At 42.0% G+C, this 17976-nt stretch overlaps 1 protein-coding gene across 6 annotated transcripts in view; it reads right to left on the minus strand.

Annotated features, from left to right (window-relative positions):
* PDE11A (phosphodiesterase 11A) overlaps nt 1-17976 on the minus strand; it is an 807989-nt gene that overhangs the window by 318875 nt on the left and 471138 nt on the right. For all 6 annotated transcript variants that reach the window (XM_056536201.1, XM_056536200.1, XM_056536203.1 and 3 more), the window contains 4 exons: nt 15370-15502; nt 7850-7925; nt 6102-6169; nt 3405-3497 (listed from right to left, as the gene is read on the minus strand). In XM_056536201.1, coding sequence (XP_056392176.1) covers nt 3405-3497; nt 6102-6169; nt 7850-7925; nt 15370-15502 — 370 coding nt within the window. The remainder of the gene's footprint in view (nt 1-3404; nt 3498-6101; nt 6170-7849; nt 7926-15369; nt 15503-17976) is intronic.

Raw genomic sequence — 17976 nt, forward strand, 5'->3', positions numbered from 1 at the left:
AAGGATTAAGATTTTTTAATAGAAGTAATTTACAAATCTGTTTAACTTTCTGGCACCAGTTGATTAAAGAAAAAAGAAAAAGTTTTCCACCGGAGTACCCCTTTAAAGGGATACTCCACTGCCCCAGCATTCGGAACATTTTGCTTCAAACGCTGGGTTCAGGCTGCAGGGTGATGTTACACCACGCCCCCTCATTGCAAGTCTATTGGAGGGGGCGTGACCCCTAACATGTCTTTGTGTTTTATGTTATTTCCTGAATCGAAGGGTCAACTATTACATCAACCATTGTTTTCAATATAGCCAATGCAGTCTTTCCTTGATGTGTGAATTTTAAAGTGTGAATAGCCCCCTCCAATAGTTCTTCTCTATCCAGAATTTCACTAATGGTTATTAAGATTCATTTGACAAGAGCTTTCTTCTTCTTCTCTAATAGGGCCATTAGGATTAAGTCAGGGAATGAGATCTTATTTCAAGAAAAACATTTTTATAATGATCACCTGTCATCATTTTACAACACCTCCTATGGACTCAGAAGTCACTTTGTAAAATCCAGATAATTACTTCTTTTCTATGTGTCTGGTCTAGAAATTCAGTTTAGCAACAGAAGCTGTGCTGGTTTAGTGACCGCCTAAGGCAAATGACAGCAAACTTTAATGTGATATCAGACGGTTGGGTGCTGAAAGAGTAATCCCCCTTTATTAGATAGCCTTCTAGACCATTGTAATGCCTTAGGAAAACTGGAAATAGAAAAGTATAAGAAGCAAAGCTAAAAATATAGCTGATGAATTTGCATGTCAAGATATTGTGAACATTTTACAATGCTTTAAATCTAAAAAGAACGCATACTCACCTGCCCTGATCTACCACAATTACTGTTCTGATGGTTTCTGTTGCTCACTGCTGCTTTATGCTTCCTCTGACATGTCTTCCCTAAAAGCAATGCCCACTTAGCTAGTCACTGTGTGAGGTGAGTCAACACTCTGGATAGTGACTGGCTAGTCGACATGTCGACATGAGGATGCAGTGGTGAGCAGCAGGGACCTGGAGCCATTGGAACAGCAGCTGCAGTAAGAATGTTGTAAAACCTTTTCCTCTGCCGTAATACCACGTTAAACATACATGGATGTAATATGCATATATAAGGCATAACATTCACTAACAATGTACCGCATACAGCATACACGTTAAATTGGAGAACTTGTTGGGGCACCCAAAAATATGACAAGATTCCCTTAAAAAGAATCTGGCATGGGGGTTTCCAATGGAATAATCATTAAAGGTGTTATCCAGGAAAAGAAAAACAGAGCTAATTTCTTTTAAAAACAGCTCCCCGTCTGTCTCCAGGTTGGGTTTGGTATTACAACTTCACTCTATTCACTTCAATGGACCTTAGCTGCCGAACCACACCCAACCTGGAGACAGAGGGGGAGCAGTTTTTGAAAAAAATTAGCTCAGTTTTTCTTTTCCTGGATAACCCTTTTAAGTGTGCCCCTCCATGACATGGGACCTCTTGTTCGCGATAGAGGGCCATGTTTGGAACATTAAAGAAGTTGTCCAGTGAAAGAAACAACCTGTGTATGGTGTCAAATAGTATAATAAAGCAACTGACTAATATGATGTTATTAGCCATACTGCACCCATACTGCACAGATCTTCTATTATCAGCTGAGCTGTCTGGCTTGTAGCTGTGATGTCCCGTCACAGTCTCAGAAAGCAGAGCTACCATCCCTCCTTTCCCATCCTGTCTGCTCATGACTAGACCATTGATGTGAAGAGGGAAACGTGGAGCTCATATTACTGCTAATTGGATTCTAAGGCTGCAGGACGCCTTTCTCCAATAAGACAGCAGTGAGCCTGTGCTGACAGAAACTACTATGAATAAGAAAGGCTTCCTGCTACCTTATCTAATGAGCAGTAATATGAGCACCCCTCTTTTCATCACTGGTCTTGTCCTGAGCAGACAGTATGGGAGGGGGAACATGGATGGATCTCTGCCTTCAGACAGTGTGAGGAGATGTCGCAGCTACAAGCCAAACAGCTTTACTATACTTTTTAACACCATACGTAGGTTGTTTCTTGTACCAGACAACCCCTTTAAGTGCATTTTTTTGCATCATCTATGTAATTGTAAATGACACTGTACTACCATTATAAATTTAAGATTATATTTGCTGATGCTCTTGTACATGGCACAATTAAATATGAGTATTCATTCCCATCTTGAATTATTATTCCCTATCCATGGAATATGGGATAACAAACTGACGGCGGGGTCAACTACTTATACCAACACCGATCCTGAGAATGAATTCCTTAGTGCACAGAACATCAGATGACTATAGGACAATAGCGCCAGACATGTCTAGGATGGGTGGTATGTAGTTAGCAATCAGAAAATTGCTTTTTGGAAAAATATAGTACAAAAAAGGTTAAACGTTCTGGATTAGAAAAAGTTATAGATAAACACAACCGTAAAAACCAAGCTGAGTTTCTATAATGCTTTGTGTTATACTGCATCCTTAGATTACATTACTCCACCACTGCCTATGTATACACTACTCTTCCCAAATGGCAAATCATCATATATGGCTTGAAACAGACACTATACAAGTAGGAAAGATTTGAATAGTGCTGTCGATGTGTTATCTATAGCTGAAAATGGATTATAACAAAGGCATAATAATGGCATGGCTATTGCAAAAAAAAAATACCATCTATATACCAGCTATATAGTAAAGAGGCGCCTTAAATGGCATATAAAGTATAACCATGCGAGCAACATGGTGCAAAATAATCTAATATCATTTTAGTTTTTTTAAGGTGACCATATGCTTTGTTTTTTTTTCCTCCTCAATAAAATGTGCATTTCTATCTTTCAAGGTTGTAAATAGCTTATAATGTAAAGCTATTAAGCAATTCTCAAGGTGTTGTGCTCTGAAGCACTATAACAATATTGGCTTCCATTTTACCCAAAGCTTTCCACGTAAGTAGAGTCATTTAAGCATCTGAATGTTTCTCTGAAGAAACTGCTGAATATTGACTCCTGAAAGAGGCTTTATATCAATCAGAGACTATGGCAGAGCTAGAGACTGTTTACCAATAGAACAATATAATACACAGAGCAAACAGTTTTTACACAAAAGACACAATCACTGAGAGGTAAGAATTTACACACTGGAGATGACTAAAATGAAAGGTAAAAAAAAAAACTAAAAACAAATGTAATACTGTATATACAATTGTATCAAAAAACTCTGGTGAAAACTAATGCTATCCACCCTTCTTTAGTGGGTGAGGGTGTCCGGATCAGCTGCAGAAGCCAATCAGGACAAACTCACATCATATATAAAACAGTGAAAAAAATGTCATCATTCTTTATAATACATTCATAAAAGTTTACTCACATCAAGAGCCACCGATTGCTTTGCCCATGACTTCTTCACTTGATCATACATTATTGTGTTGTTGATTCCAAGGCCACAAAATATTACAAAAGCCTAAACCAACACAAGAGGTAAAAACATTGAACACAATTTAGAGCTTTAATTTTACAGTTCAATTTAGAAATGATATCCTTAAAATTGAAATGTTACATTAATTCCCAATAAGTATTTGTAAAAATAGCTTCCCAATTATATGGCTGTCATCTTAAAGGGGTACTCTGCCCCTAGACATATTATCTCTTATGGGTGGCTGGGGTCATCATGCCCCCTCCCATAGACTTGCATTGAGGGGGTGTGGTGTGACATCACAAGGGGCATGGCTGTGACGTCACGACCCCCCCCCCCCCCCACCGCCTGCCCCAAGCCTCACCCCAGGGTCACCCACAAGAGGACGCTCTGGTGGTCCAACGCTCGATAAATTCCATGAGGTTTAGCACAGCACAAATTATTTGCAGATCAGATGTTGCAAAGGTTTAGAATGTTTTAGGGGCCAATTGATTAATGAGCTGATAGATTTACATTGATGATATGTGTTGGATTTGTTCACATGGTGGTGTTGTGTTTCTTGCCATGTGCCGCTGAGTAAACACTTCTGTAAGAACATGGTGGCCCAGATTTACCACAACTGTCTAATTTTTAAACATTATAAATTTAGATAAAAGTTTAAGAATGCACCAGATGTATTATTTATCACAGTGACTTAGGCTGTTTGATACACTTGTTGCATTCTTACACTGTTTAGTCTCAGTTTAGACAATTAGTTGGCTTGAACTATGACAGTTTTTGTGTCAGAATTTTGGTGCAAATTTTTACATACAGCGGTGAATCTTAATCTCTTAATGACGCAGTGAATTTATTTTCACTGTCTTAAATATTTCTTCCTCTACTTTCAATAGCCTTTACTCTTTCCTTTCAATTTTCCACCTGCAGAGCCATAATAGGGTTAGCATTTTGCAAATTTGGGGGGGGGGGGCGGTTCATTTCTACGCAGTACACTTAATGTTTTAATCGGCTAGTGCCAGACATCAGCATGATTGCTAATGTTCGGCATAAGTTATGAGTCCTGGTTGCTGATAGCATCAGTTACTTGTCGGCTATGAAGCTAAGGAGCTGAGCTCGCTTCACAGACCTCCCACATGGCTGCGCTGTGCATGTTGTATAAGGGTTAGGCCATGCCCCCTTTTTGGGCGCATCACAAAAGTGCCCAAAAAGTGTCTACAACTCACAAAGTAAATGTGGCACAAGTCATGTATGACAGTTTTTTTTTTTTTTTTTTTTTTGTCAGAATTCCCTGGAGAGCAAATCTATGCCAGTTATGAGCAAGATTCGATTTGTGCCATCATTTATGCCACATCTTTCAGTTGGCGGAGGCCATACCTACTTCTGCTAACGCCTGGCCCACACTTCTGCCACTTAATGAGTAAGAAGAGTAAAATGGGCAGAAAGTTGCATAAAAAATTGTTACTTTTATTGCAAGGAAAGTGGCACAAAGCTGATAAAAATAATCCCCACTCCTGTATATATTCATAAAGATCTATGAAAATGCCACATGTACCACAATATAACATTTTTAAACATAGCCCCAGAGGCCAAATGCCCAGCAGAGGTGAGTAGAATGAACGTGTTAGGGCCCCGTTGTGATCAAAAAGTGCGCTAAAAGCCTCCATTTTTTGACCAAGAATGCTGCTGCAACCTTTTTGTGTACTAATGTTATGTATATATATATATATATATACCCATGAAAATCTAAGGAGAATATTTACTACAGGAAAAATCAATGGTGTGTTATGGACCCCTTCATAGAATGCACAGAAATATAAAACAAAATACATAGGATTTCTATTTGCTTTCATATGATTTGTGGGCATAATAAAATAATAACCAATACATAAACCCACACTGTATCAGGTTGTATAGATCAGTTCATACATGGCGCCCCTTATTAAAGGGGTACTCCGGCACTAAGACATCTTATCCCCTATCCAAAGGATAAGGGATAAAATGTCTCACCGTGGGGGTCCCGCCACTGGGGACCCCCGCAATCTTGTATTCGCCACCCACCTATTTGAGCTGCACGCCACGGTGCCAGCTCACAAACAGCGGGGTGGAGACCACGGGGCCGGAGTATCGTGATGTCTCGACTCCACCCCCGCGTAACGTCACCCCCGCTCCCGCTATGCAAGTATATGGCAGGGGGCGTGATGGCCATCGCGCCCCCTCCCATATACTTGCATAGCGGTAGCGTGGGGTGATGTCACACGGGAGTGGAGTCGTGACATCACTCCCCCTCCCATAATTGCATAGCAGGGGATAGGGGATCAGATGTCTCAGGGCCAGAGTACCCCTTTAAGACCTGCATGTGTCATACATAGTTACATAGTTAGTATGGTTGAAAAAAGCCATACGTCCATCAAGTCCAACCAGGGAATTGAAGGGAAGGGTGTAAGGGGATAAGGGAAAGGGATGTAGTTATATAATTCTGCATAAGCATTAATGTTATTTTGTTCCACTAAAAACATATGAAATTATCTTTCTATTACAGTTCATAGAACATTTTAATGCACTGGGCTTTCAGCTATGTTCATCAGAATGTGTGAATGCTTTCAGACACAGACAGATTATGGTATAAAATGTTGCTTACTCCTCATACTTTCTCACCTCAAATAGTCTTTGATCGGCATCATCAAAGGGCTTTCCATCCAATCTGTTCAGTACTTGTGCTACACCTAAAAATATATAATGAGATTGAGAGCTGCTGTATACAAATTCATACGAATAAACAGATCCTGTTGGGGTTTCCTCTATATGCATGTGGTGCTATGTTGTCTCATCAGTCTATCTGTGCTACTGCATAGCTATCCTGCTGACATACAATACGCTAGACTAGAAGCTGTTTTGTGAGAACTGCATTATATTATTCATTGCAGCTGTTCGAGCATGTACCTGTCAGTTCAGGGGATATCAAAGCTTGTTTTAATATTCATTCTATGATTAGAAGACAGGCTACAGGAATATATCAGCAGAACATTTCATACATTTCCTTTCCAACATGACCATCAACAGGATGACGAAAGGGGCATGGTGATCTTCTTTTCTAGCAATAAAATAAGTGTTCCCATAGTTAGACGAAACTCAATCTAATCTAGGGGTTTATTATGGGTTTTCTGTAACTTTTATATTAGTGGCCAATCTTCAGGATCTGATTGGTGGGGATCCGACACCTGGCACCTCTACTGATCACCTGTCTGCCAGAGAAATGGCTCCTATTATACAGAAAAAAGAGATGGAAGCAGTTTCATACACTGTTTAGTGGCTGTGTTGTGTTACTGAAGCTCAGTTCCCATTCAAATCAATAGGACTGAGTTGCATTAGCCCAGCAAGACTACCGAACACGGCCACCATCTCTTTTCTGGACACAGCAATTCTGGCAAACAGCTGATTGGCGGGAGTGCCATGTGTTGGACCCCCTGATCAGATATTTATAGCCCATCCTGAAGTTAGAGAAAGAAGAATACAGACTGCACACCATAGGGTGAGACCCCAATGGTAATAGTAAATGGGGGGATTGGGGGGGGGGAAGGTTAACCTACTCATCTGAAGTTTTTGTGCAAATACCAAGCACAACACCAGCAGTTCCCCTATTACCCTATTTCCAAGTATCCGGTAGCTGCAGGTCCCAGGAGTCCAGCAGACTGAGTGGCTGTTATGGGAGAAGAAGGCCAGATGCTGGAGCGCTGCAAGGAGATCAATTCCAAAACCTCTTTATTTATACAACCCATTTGTACCTTAACCCTCTCTTCATCAGGTATAACTTCTTGAAACGCATTGTCAATCTAAGAATCAATCTCTGTGCAGCACCCCTATACCTGGCCTTCTTCTTCTATATTCCGCAGACCGGTAGGGGTACAGACTGTCTATATACAATTGTATATGGATCTGCCCTTCAAGCGGTGGCAGCAGTGATATTGGCAAGAAACTGAGGTAACAAGAAACCACTGCTTTAGAGAAAGGAAACAAATAAGCAAACAAAATTGTTAAAATACTGTAATACTGTTCTCTAAACATAGATGAATACAACCGGATTGTTTTACTCTAAGATAAAGCAATATGTTTGCCTGCATTCCTATCTAAAATAACAAATTCCAAAATAATACTTTTTGCTAAATGACAAACTCAGGGCTGTTACATCTCTACATAACCATGCCAACTTAATCATCTGGTAAGACATGACCTTACTGGCTGAATGTACGTTACTTTGCTGACTACATCAATACAAATATTAATTACCGAGCACTTTGAGGGCTAAAATGGATAAGCCTGTACCTTGACATTTATATTGAAAGGGGTAAAAGACCAACCACATGACGTCAATGGTAAAAGATTCTCCTCTTATCTACAACACTTACCAATTATCTGATGGTTACTGTTCCATATTGGCACACACAGCACAGATCTGATGTGAAACCCGGAGAACTGGTCAGCCTAGGATACAACACGAAAAAGAACACTTGAGCAGACAGCACTTGTCAACTTCACATTCTATAAACTTTTCATATCACATCCGAGACCTTCAGAGATACAGTCTGTATTAGCAGTAGCACTCTATTCGTCTGTGTAGTAGTGACTCCTATCTTACTCTACAAGCGCCTGATCCATGGAATGTGAAGAAATTCTAATGCATACAATTAGTCAGAAGTGGCGAGAGTGGCAGAGTTACATGGTTTTAAACAGTGTAATGTCTTCTTTTTCACAAAGATTTTTTTGTCAATTCTAGAAGTCACATTTCTTACCTAAAGCAATAATAAATGGATTCCCAACTTTTTATGATCTAATACTTGGGATGGCCAAATGATCAAAATGCCAGACCACTAAAGTGCATTAATCCTCTCTGTTACACTTTTGATCCTCAATAATCAGATCTGGTTAAAGGGGTATTCTGTAGGGGCTGCATCTCCAGTTTTGGAAACCTCCGGGTTTCCGAAACTGGAGACGTGACGTCACACCACACCCCCTCCATTCATGTCTATGGAAGGGGGCTTGAAGGCTGGAGGTTTCGGAAACTGGAGACGCAGCCCCGCATAGAATGTGGGTGCTGCAGGAAGATTATGGGTGGCCCCCCCGCAATCAGACATCTTATCCCCTATCCTTTGGATAGGTGATAACATGTTTTTGCCCAGAATACCCCTTTAAGAACCTTGAATGAGAAGAATATAAGAATACTTCCCTAGGTCCTTTGTGTTCTTCTTGCACCTGAGGCTATGTGCACATGGGCAAAAACCTTGACCTTGTGCAGCACTGCACTGTGGGTTTCTCTGAGCCATGGTCAGCCTTGAAGCTTCACTGAATTTAATAGGAGCTGTATAGATGAACCGCATGAAAAGTGACATGTGACATGTCACTTCTTTATTATGTAATTTATTGTCTCCCACTGAAGTAAATTCTAGAGGGAAACAGAATTATTTTTGACACAGAAACCTTATGGCCATTAGAACATGACCTAGTTCTCACAAAATACAGAGCTTTGTGGGCAAAAGCCATGCCTAATTGACCTCTAGATCTTATACTTTCTTTGAGGGGTTGCAGTTGGTATATGCTAGACCATTACATAGGACTCTGCTAGTAATACTGCACTGGGACTATTTTGTCCATAGTGATATAATCTGGAACATCTAGTAGGCTGTTCATACACCATTGGATCTCTTTATGAGAACCAGTAAGCCCTCCCTTTCAAACCTGAAATGCACTTGAAGCGTAAGATGGCTATTACAGTATAAGCTATTATTGTGTTATACGTCACCAGCATAGTCCTAAGTAAAGCTGATTAGAAAAGGTAAAAGCTACTTTTTACCAAATGATTTACCAAGAAGTCACATCTACTCAGTTTTAAACGTCTGCTCTTTGGGATCCACATCTAAAGTGCTCCTGTTGACATAATTCTCTCTGACAGCTTATCACAGGCGAAACAAAGTTCTGGAGGCATGTTTTAAGAACATTGTTTTTTCTTGACTATTTATTTTGTGGTATGATGAATATTTTACAATCCAGCCAAAAGAAGCAGTATGTGTTTCCTTCTATAATATTTCTCTATGAAAGTTGTGCACATACATAAAATGCCCCCAAACATTAGGCCAAACTATCTAGTAGGTCAACCATCCACTTGCTGCCACAATAATGTTTCCTGGCTATAGTCCTCTGGGACACAGACATCCACAAGTGCATTTAGTGAGCAACTGGATGAAAAATTTGTAGTGTAGCAGGAATATAATATATCTCTATTTATATACTGTCTGGGTAATTCTTCCATATAAACAATAAACTCCTATAAATATATATATTTTTTTCTAAGAAACTAGGACTTAAAGGGGTACTCCGCCCCTAGACATGTTATCCCCTATCCAAGGATAAGGGGTAAGATGTCCGATTGCAGGGGTCTCGCTGCTGGTGACCCCCACAATCTCTCCTGCAGCACCCCGAGTCATCAGCTCTCCAGAGCTACATTTGCTCCATGGCTGATGACTCACTATAAAGGGACCGGAGGGTCGTGACGTCATGGCTCAGCCCCCTCATGACATCACACCCCGTCCCCTTAATGCAAGTCTATGGTTGAAGGCGTGACTGTTGCCACGCCCCCTCCCATAGACTTGCATTAAGGGGGCGTGACATCATGAGGGGCGGAGCCATGACATCGCGAACCGCCAGCCCCAGCCACAGAGCAAACTTAGCTCCGGAGAGCTGATGACTCGGGGGGGGGGGGGGCTGCAGGAGAGATTGCGGGGGTCCCCAGCAGCGGAACCCCTGCGATCAGACATCTTATCCCCTATCCTTGGATAGGGGATAAGATGTCTAGGGGCGGAGTACCCCTTTAAGTAAGCCACTGGTTGCTCTTCATAAGCTTAGGATATCATATTCTCTTTACATGTTTTATGGCTAGACACTGATGGCTCTGCACAGACCAACTTGTAAATGGCATACATTTATTGTATTTTTGCAATTTAATCTATTTCTTAACTAAGAACAACATAGATTGCTATAAGAGAGTAATTGCTGTCATGTAACTATATGTAAAAGCAGAGAATTTAGAGCTCTTTAAAAGAACAATGAAATATTCCAAAAGTAGGAACGAAGAAGTAAAGTTTGTGCTTGAAGAGGGTGCAAAAGGAAGTGTAAAGGGGTTATCCACCTAAGAAAAACATATCCCCATCCGCATCGTATTCCCCATCTCAGACGGTGATTGGTTGAGCGAGCCGTCACTTCTGTTCAACTCGAGTTCGTCTCGTAAGGTAGGGGCTTGAGAAGCATCGGACTCATGAGTTCAGAGCTGGGCCCCATTTAGGAGATCGTGGGGGGTCCCAGAGGTTGGAATTAGTGGCTCCAAAAGAGCTACCTACAGATAAGTAACTCTTCCTTTTGTGACAGATTCTGAATTGGAAAATATCCTCAGTCTTGTTTAAAGGCATTTAAAGAGACCAATCATTGACTTGCTGGGACACTCCCTCCCATAAGTGGCATCAGAGAGTAAGCTTCCTTTCTCCTGGAGGATGGTTACTTTGCATATTGTAAAAGTAGTCAGCATAGAATGTTGGATCCAGGAGCGCTGCTGACAGGGGATGAGGGGGGGGGGGGTGATGGAGTTGGGTTGAAGCCCGGGGTCTTCAGCTTAGCAGTGTACAATCATACCAAAGCAAAGAGCTAGAGACTGCTAAAGGACCTGCAGGGAAATTCCATGATCAGCAGGTCCTTTCTGTCCAACTCCTGTCGGTTTGCATGGTCCTGAGGTGGTTGGAAAAGCTGACAGGGGCCACAGCATGGAAGTTACACAATTTGACTTTGAAATTGACTTTAATGAGTTTAACACTGATGGCATGGCACTGTGATATCAGCTGACGTGTTCCTCACACTCCCTGCCCATATAGGGGAGCCTTGTCTGATGCCTCCAAGTCTGACTCTAAGACTATGTTCACAAGGGGGAATGTCTGCATGGAAAATGTCTGTGCAGACATCCCCCTGACAGTGGAGCACCAGCAGAACATGCCAGTGCAAGGAGTCCGCAGAAACACTAGACTATTCTTTCTGCTGACACCACAAATAAAATTTCTGTGCAAGATGTTTTCAGCGCAGAAATTCTAATAGGATCCTGGTTGTGATCATTGTTTGCAGAGAAGAACCAGTTGTTTTTATGAGAGCACCTCAACCTTCATCTCCCACCTAACCCTGCACTGAGATCATAAAACCTCCTCTTGCTGCTGCGCCTGGCCTCAATGTGAGTTCCAAGACCTGGTAAGCACTCCCTACATGTGCCAGCACTCACGCCTCCCTATGTACCTACACCTTACATCAGGTATTACTTTATTATAACATGGCTTCCAGGCTGGTTGTGCACGGGCATGGCTGAGAGTGTGGTTAAAGGGGTACTCCTCTGGCCAGCGTTTGGAGCTAAATGTTCCGAACGCTGTTTTCACGCTGCGGGGGTCAACCACGCCCCTTTTGATGTCAATGCAAGTCTATGGAAGGGGGCTTTTATAATCCAGTCTCAATGTTCTCTTAAAATGAAGCCCCACTTTGGGGCCATGTTGAAGATTATATTAGGGAATTGTATTTTCAGCAGTGTTATTGGAATTCCTTACTTTAGAGCAGGCAGTTGGATAGTAAAATTTATGATAGGGATAAATATTTAAAGGAGATAGTCAGCCCTAGACACTTATCCCCGACACTTGTCCCCTATCCCACTGATTGCGGGGGGTCCAAACGCTGGCCAGTGGAGTACTATTTTAAGGGCATGGCTTGGGCTATGAAACCTAGCCCTGGATCTTTTGGAAACCTAGCAATGCCCCTGGCTGGACCTAAGAACAACATGGTGTTATAGAGTGGATGTCGGTTTTAAAGGTTACCCTACTACTTAGAAATGTGCATTGGCAAGAGAAGACCTGCCTATAAGACCTGCCAAGGGAAACCTGCCTATAAGTTTTTAGTTTTTGTGCAGCACCACCACAGGCGGAATTAAGCATTACACTGTACTCAATTAAATCAGTGAGTGGTCTGTGTAATTCAGAAGGTCCTCTTGCCAGTCTCCTCCAATACTGTCAACAGTTCAACTACTGCTAGACATGTCTTCAGCAAGTGTCTGCCATGTCAGCTCATCAGATCAGTGACAGAGTAGATTTTGCTGGTAATATGAGGGGACTGCAACGCCACAATGTGCTGGATACTCTTTGTGTCTTTGAAGAAGTTGTTTCAAGTAATAACTTACATTTGTTCTGTAGTAGCTGAAGCTGTTTAGTTAAGTTTTAATACTTTAATACACTGCCACTAGACACATTAAACGGCTACATAATCTACAGGAATTAGTGGAAAATGAAGAATGGGATTATGAACACTTGTGAAAGCAGGTCTAGATTTCCCACTGAATCAATGTTGTTAGGTTCATCTGGTTTCCCGCTGAAGACAGGCCCACGCAATTCAGGATGAAAACCCAACATTTTTCTGACATAGATTCTGAAAATAATTATTGCCCTTTAAAACTTATGAATCGCACATTATTCTTTTTCTTGTGAAATTGATGCAGAGCGACGTATTGGACGAGGCTTGAGCAGTATGTGATACTGAGATAAGACAGCTGAATTAACTCCTTCACAATTGAAGGGCTAACTTAGCATATCTTGAAGGGTAGCATCCATAGCTCTAGAAAATGTCATATGCTGTTTGCCTTCCTGACATTACGTGCAGGCAAATTGTGATTACCACTGACATTCATTTTCTCAGTTTTCCTACCATTGCTCTTATACAGCGTTGCACAATTTTCTTAATCAATGTTGGTGTTTGGTTATATTTGTCTCAGTTTTGCAAATCTGCCTCTCGCTATTGATTCTATTATTCTATGTCTGGATTTGTTCCTAGGCCAACCAACATCAAATATATTCAAACACTGAGATAACACACAGCACATTCTTAAGGTATAGGTTTTCAACTAACTTTACAAGCCTGTTTTTATACACCCTACTAGGAAATTCAGGGGTGGGGTGGATCCTCACTCTGTCCTGTCCTGCATTACACAGATAACAGCTGATCACTGGAGTTCCAACAGGTGACACCTTGTGACTTGTTTATTGTCAAGGGGCACTTCTAACAAGCTGAGGTTTTAGAGAGTTCCATGGTAGAGGTAAAGGGATTTTTTTTAGTTGTCATTTAAGGGGTACTCCAGCCAATTTGTTTATCCTATATGCTCAGGCTGCCACAATTAAAATTTTACCATAAAACTTCAACTAACCTTCTGCTGCCCCCTGGTGCCGCCGATATCAGTCTCCCATCCTCCGGCCTGGTCTTCCTCCTGGTCTTGGAGCCTGACACGTCACACTGTGGGTCAGCTATTCATGGTCCGCTGCTATGTCCCATCTCCACCGGTGATAGGCTGAGCACCATGTAATGGGCCTGGGCCCGGCCTTCTTCCTGGTGCCTACACCAGTTACATCACAATGTTGCTCAGCCTATCACCGGATGAGATAAAACATCACTGCAGCCAATGGTTAGCTGACTCATGGTGTGATGTGCTAGGCCCCGAAAGCTGAAAGAAGAGGGCGGCCGAAAGACTAGAGACCGATATTGGCAGCACCGGTGGGGGTGGAAGTATGGTAAGTTAAAGTTCATGCAAAGGTGGCAGCCAGAGCATATAGGAAAAATAAAACATTTCTCTGGAGTACCCCTTTAAAGTTAACCAACTCGACAAACTGCTACATGTGTTTAACATGGAAGTCATCTTTTGGCCTCCAGATGGTGTAATGTTAATGTAAACTAGCAACACCTGGCATCACATAAAAGGCAAACGTCATACCAGTGACATGACAAGGGGACATCCTTTATGTATACAGGAAGGAAGATTTCACGATGATCACAGAAAAGGATTCTTTTCTGTAAGAGCAGTGAGACTATGGAACTGGCTGACCCATCAAACAAGCGTGGCCTGGATTATTTTCTTTAAAAAAAAAAGTTATGGATACTAGATTCCCGGAGACAGGACATTGATCCAGGGATTTATTCTGATTGCCAAATTGGAGTCGAGAGGAATTTTCGCCCTAGTCTGGGGCAATTGGCATCGACCTAATACAGATTTTCTGCTGACTGGATTAACACAGTTAAAATTACATAGCAGGAAGTTTATGTACACATTTCTTAGCCAATACTGAGAACAGAGCAAGCAATCAGAATACAGCCAACAAAATAGCTTAAGTACAAGGAAAGGTAACTATATACAGAAAATGTATGTCCTTGACAAAAATATTTGAGAATAAAATGAATCATTGGAGAAGTGTAAAAAGATAACAGGGAAGACAGAGGATTAATGCTAAGGTATGAATAAAGAATACCAAAATTAATAGATAAGCTAGAGTCATGGAGTAAAGTGTAAATATCTGGCATCACATTTTTCCTAAATTTAAACTAAACAAATGGCCTAGGTAGTAAGTTTTGAAGACCCATTGAACAGCAAAAAAATTTTTTAACCAAATACTTTCTCTTTACCAATCAAAAGTATGTTCACAGCAAATATACTGGGTACGGATTTTAGATAGTGTTGCCCTATGGAACCCCAGAATACAAGACCCCCTTCCCCCATGGGTGATTTTTCCCCCCTGTATTAGTAGGAAACAGAAGTACAGTATGACCCCTAAGTATCCTATAGGTTACATGCTACAGTTCTATACAACTTGGAGACTTGACAGGTCTGGTGTTATGCTCCCTTTCAGCCCATGGAAAGCCAGAGGTGCAAAGCATCCAGTGTGTTCCATCTGCTTTTTCATCCAGGATGCCTCCAGATCAACAGATATGAGTGAATGAATCCTAAGAAGATCTATACACTTTATCTACTTCTAGTCCTTCAAATTTTGCCTCCATTAAAATGCTGTAGAAACTGTATTCCGCCCAAACGACCACTTACCTCTGCATCAAAGCGGGGGTCTTGGTAGGCATCGCTAATGTTAACTGGAAGACCCGTGGAAGCAACTAATTCAGCAATACTGTTATTTATTAACCAGTCAGAATATGAAGATTTCTCCAAGCTGTCTTTAAAACTATGGAAGAAAGAGATGAAGAGTAAAGCAGCTGTAATAGAAAATAATAAATGTAAAATGTTACTGTGATGATAAGTAATATGCAAAACAAATGTGATATAAGTATAATGGAAGCAAATCTAGGTTGTTTTTATAATCCAGTCTCAATGTTCTCTTAAATTGAAGCTCCACTTTGGGGCCATGTTGAAGATTATATTTGGGAATTGAATTTTTAGCAGTGTTATGGGAATTGCTTACTTTAGAGCAGGCAGTTGGATAATAAAAATTTATGATAGGGATAAACATTTAAAGGAGATCTGCAGCCCTAAACACTTATCCCCGACACTTGACCAACCCCCCGCGATCTCTTGTATGGGATCCCGGCTCTGCCACGCCTCTCACATGCAGGAAGCGTGTCGGCCACAGCACCCTGCGGATGGGGGATAAGTGACTAAGACAGCAGTACTCTAAGACCCTGCAGATAAGTAAGAACTGCTGCCCTTTGGCTTGTTATTTGTTACCTTTATCAGAATGCTGTTATAAAAAGGGCCTTCTATTGCCCCATATAAAAGATCAGGCAATTAACAAACAAGATCTTTTATCCTTCAGCTGATCACTAGGATTGTCGAGCACTAGCCAAAGGCTGTCTGGGCATACTGGGAGTTGTAGTTGTGCAACAGCTGTGGGGAAACATTGATTTGAAGGGTACAAGCAAGTTGTACATACAGTAATCAAGTTGTACATACATTAACCTGTTGGGGATGGGGGGTGTACAGGTACACCCTCGCGTCCTGGTACTTAAGGACGGAGGGCATACCTGTACGGCCGTGGGAATTTCGGTCCTCGCCGCGTGCCAGGCGGGAACCGGACCAGGATGACTGCTGATATCTATCAGCAGGCATCCCGTGGCAATGCCGAGGGGGTCCTGCGACCCCCCATGTAGGCGATCACCACAAATTGGCGGTCAATTCAGACTGGCGATTTGCAGCAATTCTGGGCCAATCAGGTCACTGGTTTCCCCATCGCCCGGAAAATAACAGTGATCGGAGCTGTCAGAGACAGCTCCGACCATACTAAGGGATAGAGCGAGGTGGCAGGGCGCCACCTCCTCCTATCCCCTGCCATTGGTCGGTCAGGCTGACCAACCAATGCCAGTTGGGGGCGGGAGGGTTAAAGTTAATTTCCCCCGCTCTGCCCACCGATTGAAGTTCGGGCAGAGCAGGGGGAACAAGTGTGACGAGGGGGGGGGAAGCTCCGGCTTACCGGAGCGGCGGCATCGGACCAGTGGCGGCGGGAGAGACCATCGGGTGGCGGGGGAGAAATCAGGAGCAGTGCAGTGGTGGAGGAGGCTGCAGTGAATATTGCTGGTAAGTGATCTTCACTGTGGCCTTCTAAAAGTTGCCAAACTACAACTCCCAGCAAGCCCAGGCAGCCAATGGCTGTCTGGGCATGCTGGGAGTTGTAGTTTTACAACATCTGGAGGGCCACAGTTTGGAGACCACTGTGTAGTAGTCTCCAAACTGTGGTCCTCCAGATGTTGCAAAAGTACAACTTTCAGCATGCACTGACTGTCTGGGCATGCTGGGAGTTGTAATTTTGCAACATCTGAAGTGCCACAGTTTGGAGACCACTATACAGTGGTCTCCAAACTGTAGCCCTCCAGATGTTTCAAAACTACAACTACCAGCATGCCCAGACAGTCAGGGATGCTGGGCAGTGTAGTTCTGGAATATCTGGCCCTTCAGATGTTGTAGAACTACAAGTCCCAGTGACAAGTTGATTACAATGATTCTGACTGCCGATCAATATATATTAACACATATATTTATATGCCATTTCTAATGCTGAAAAAAGATATTTGTTACCTACTCTTAACCTATACACATGTTCCTGATGTCATGTTCCTGATCTTGCTATCTGCTCATGACTAAGATGGAAACCTTGGAATGACACCAAGATGAGACGTTACAGATTGTATAGAAGGACAAGGATCTGGAATTTTCCAGTTTGAGAGTGAAACTTTGAAATGGGTGACTGAACTGTGCCAAGGGAAGGATGTATGAGTGTGCAGAGTGAGCAAAGGTGTGTGTCTGTTTTGTAAATTAAGTTGTTGAGTAGGATTGATTGTCTCAGTGTCTCCTAAAGAATGTTCCATGGTGGTTTTGGGATATTGCAGTTTGAGTGGACATATGGCTGTGTGTATTGTGTTGAGGAAATTGGTGTTTTTGGTCGGGTATGTTAAAGTGGTAGGAGCAGATTGTTGTAAATAGCTTGCTAGAATTTGAGAGATGGTGTCAGAGATAGAGACTCAATGTTTTGATGAAAAAGCATATGATTAGTGAAGGAAAAGCATGTGGATATTAAGGCAGTTGAAAGTTTGGAATATACTGATGGTTAATGGATAGAAGTATTCATATACAGCAGTGTTATGTACAGTATTTATATACAGTTATAAGCTGAAAGGCAAAGGGAAATAAAGGTGACTGCTGCTGTTT

Source organism: Hyla sarda, chromosome 8 (assembly GCF_029499605.1).
Source record: "Hyla sarda isolate aHylSar1 chromosome 8, aHylSar1.hap1, whole genome shotgun sequence".
In the NCBI taxonomy this organism is placed as follows: Eukaryota; Metazoa; Chordata; class Amphibia; order Anura; family Hylidae; genus Hyla; species Hyla sarda.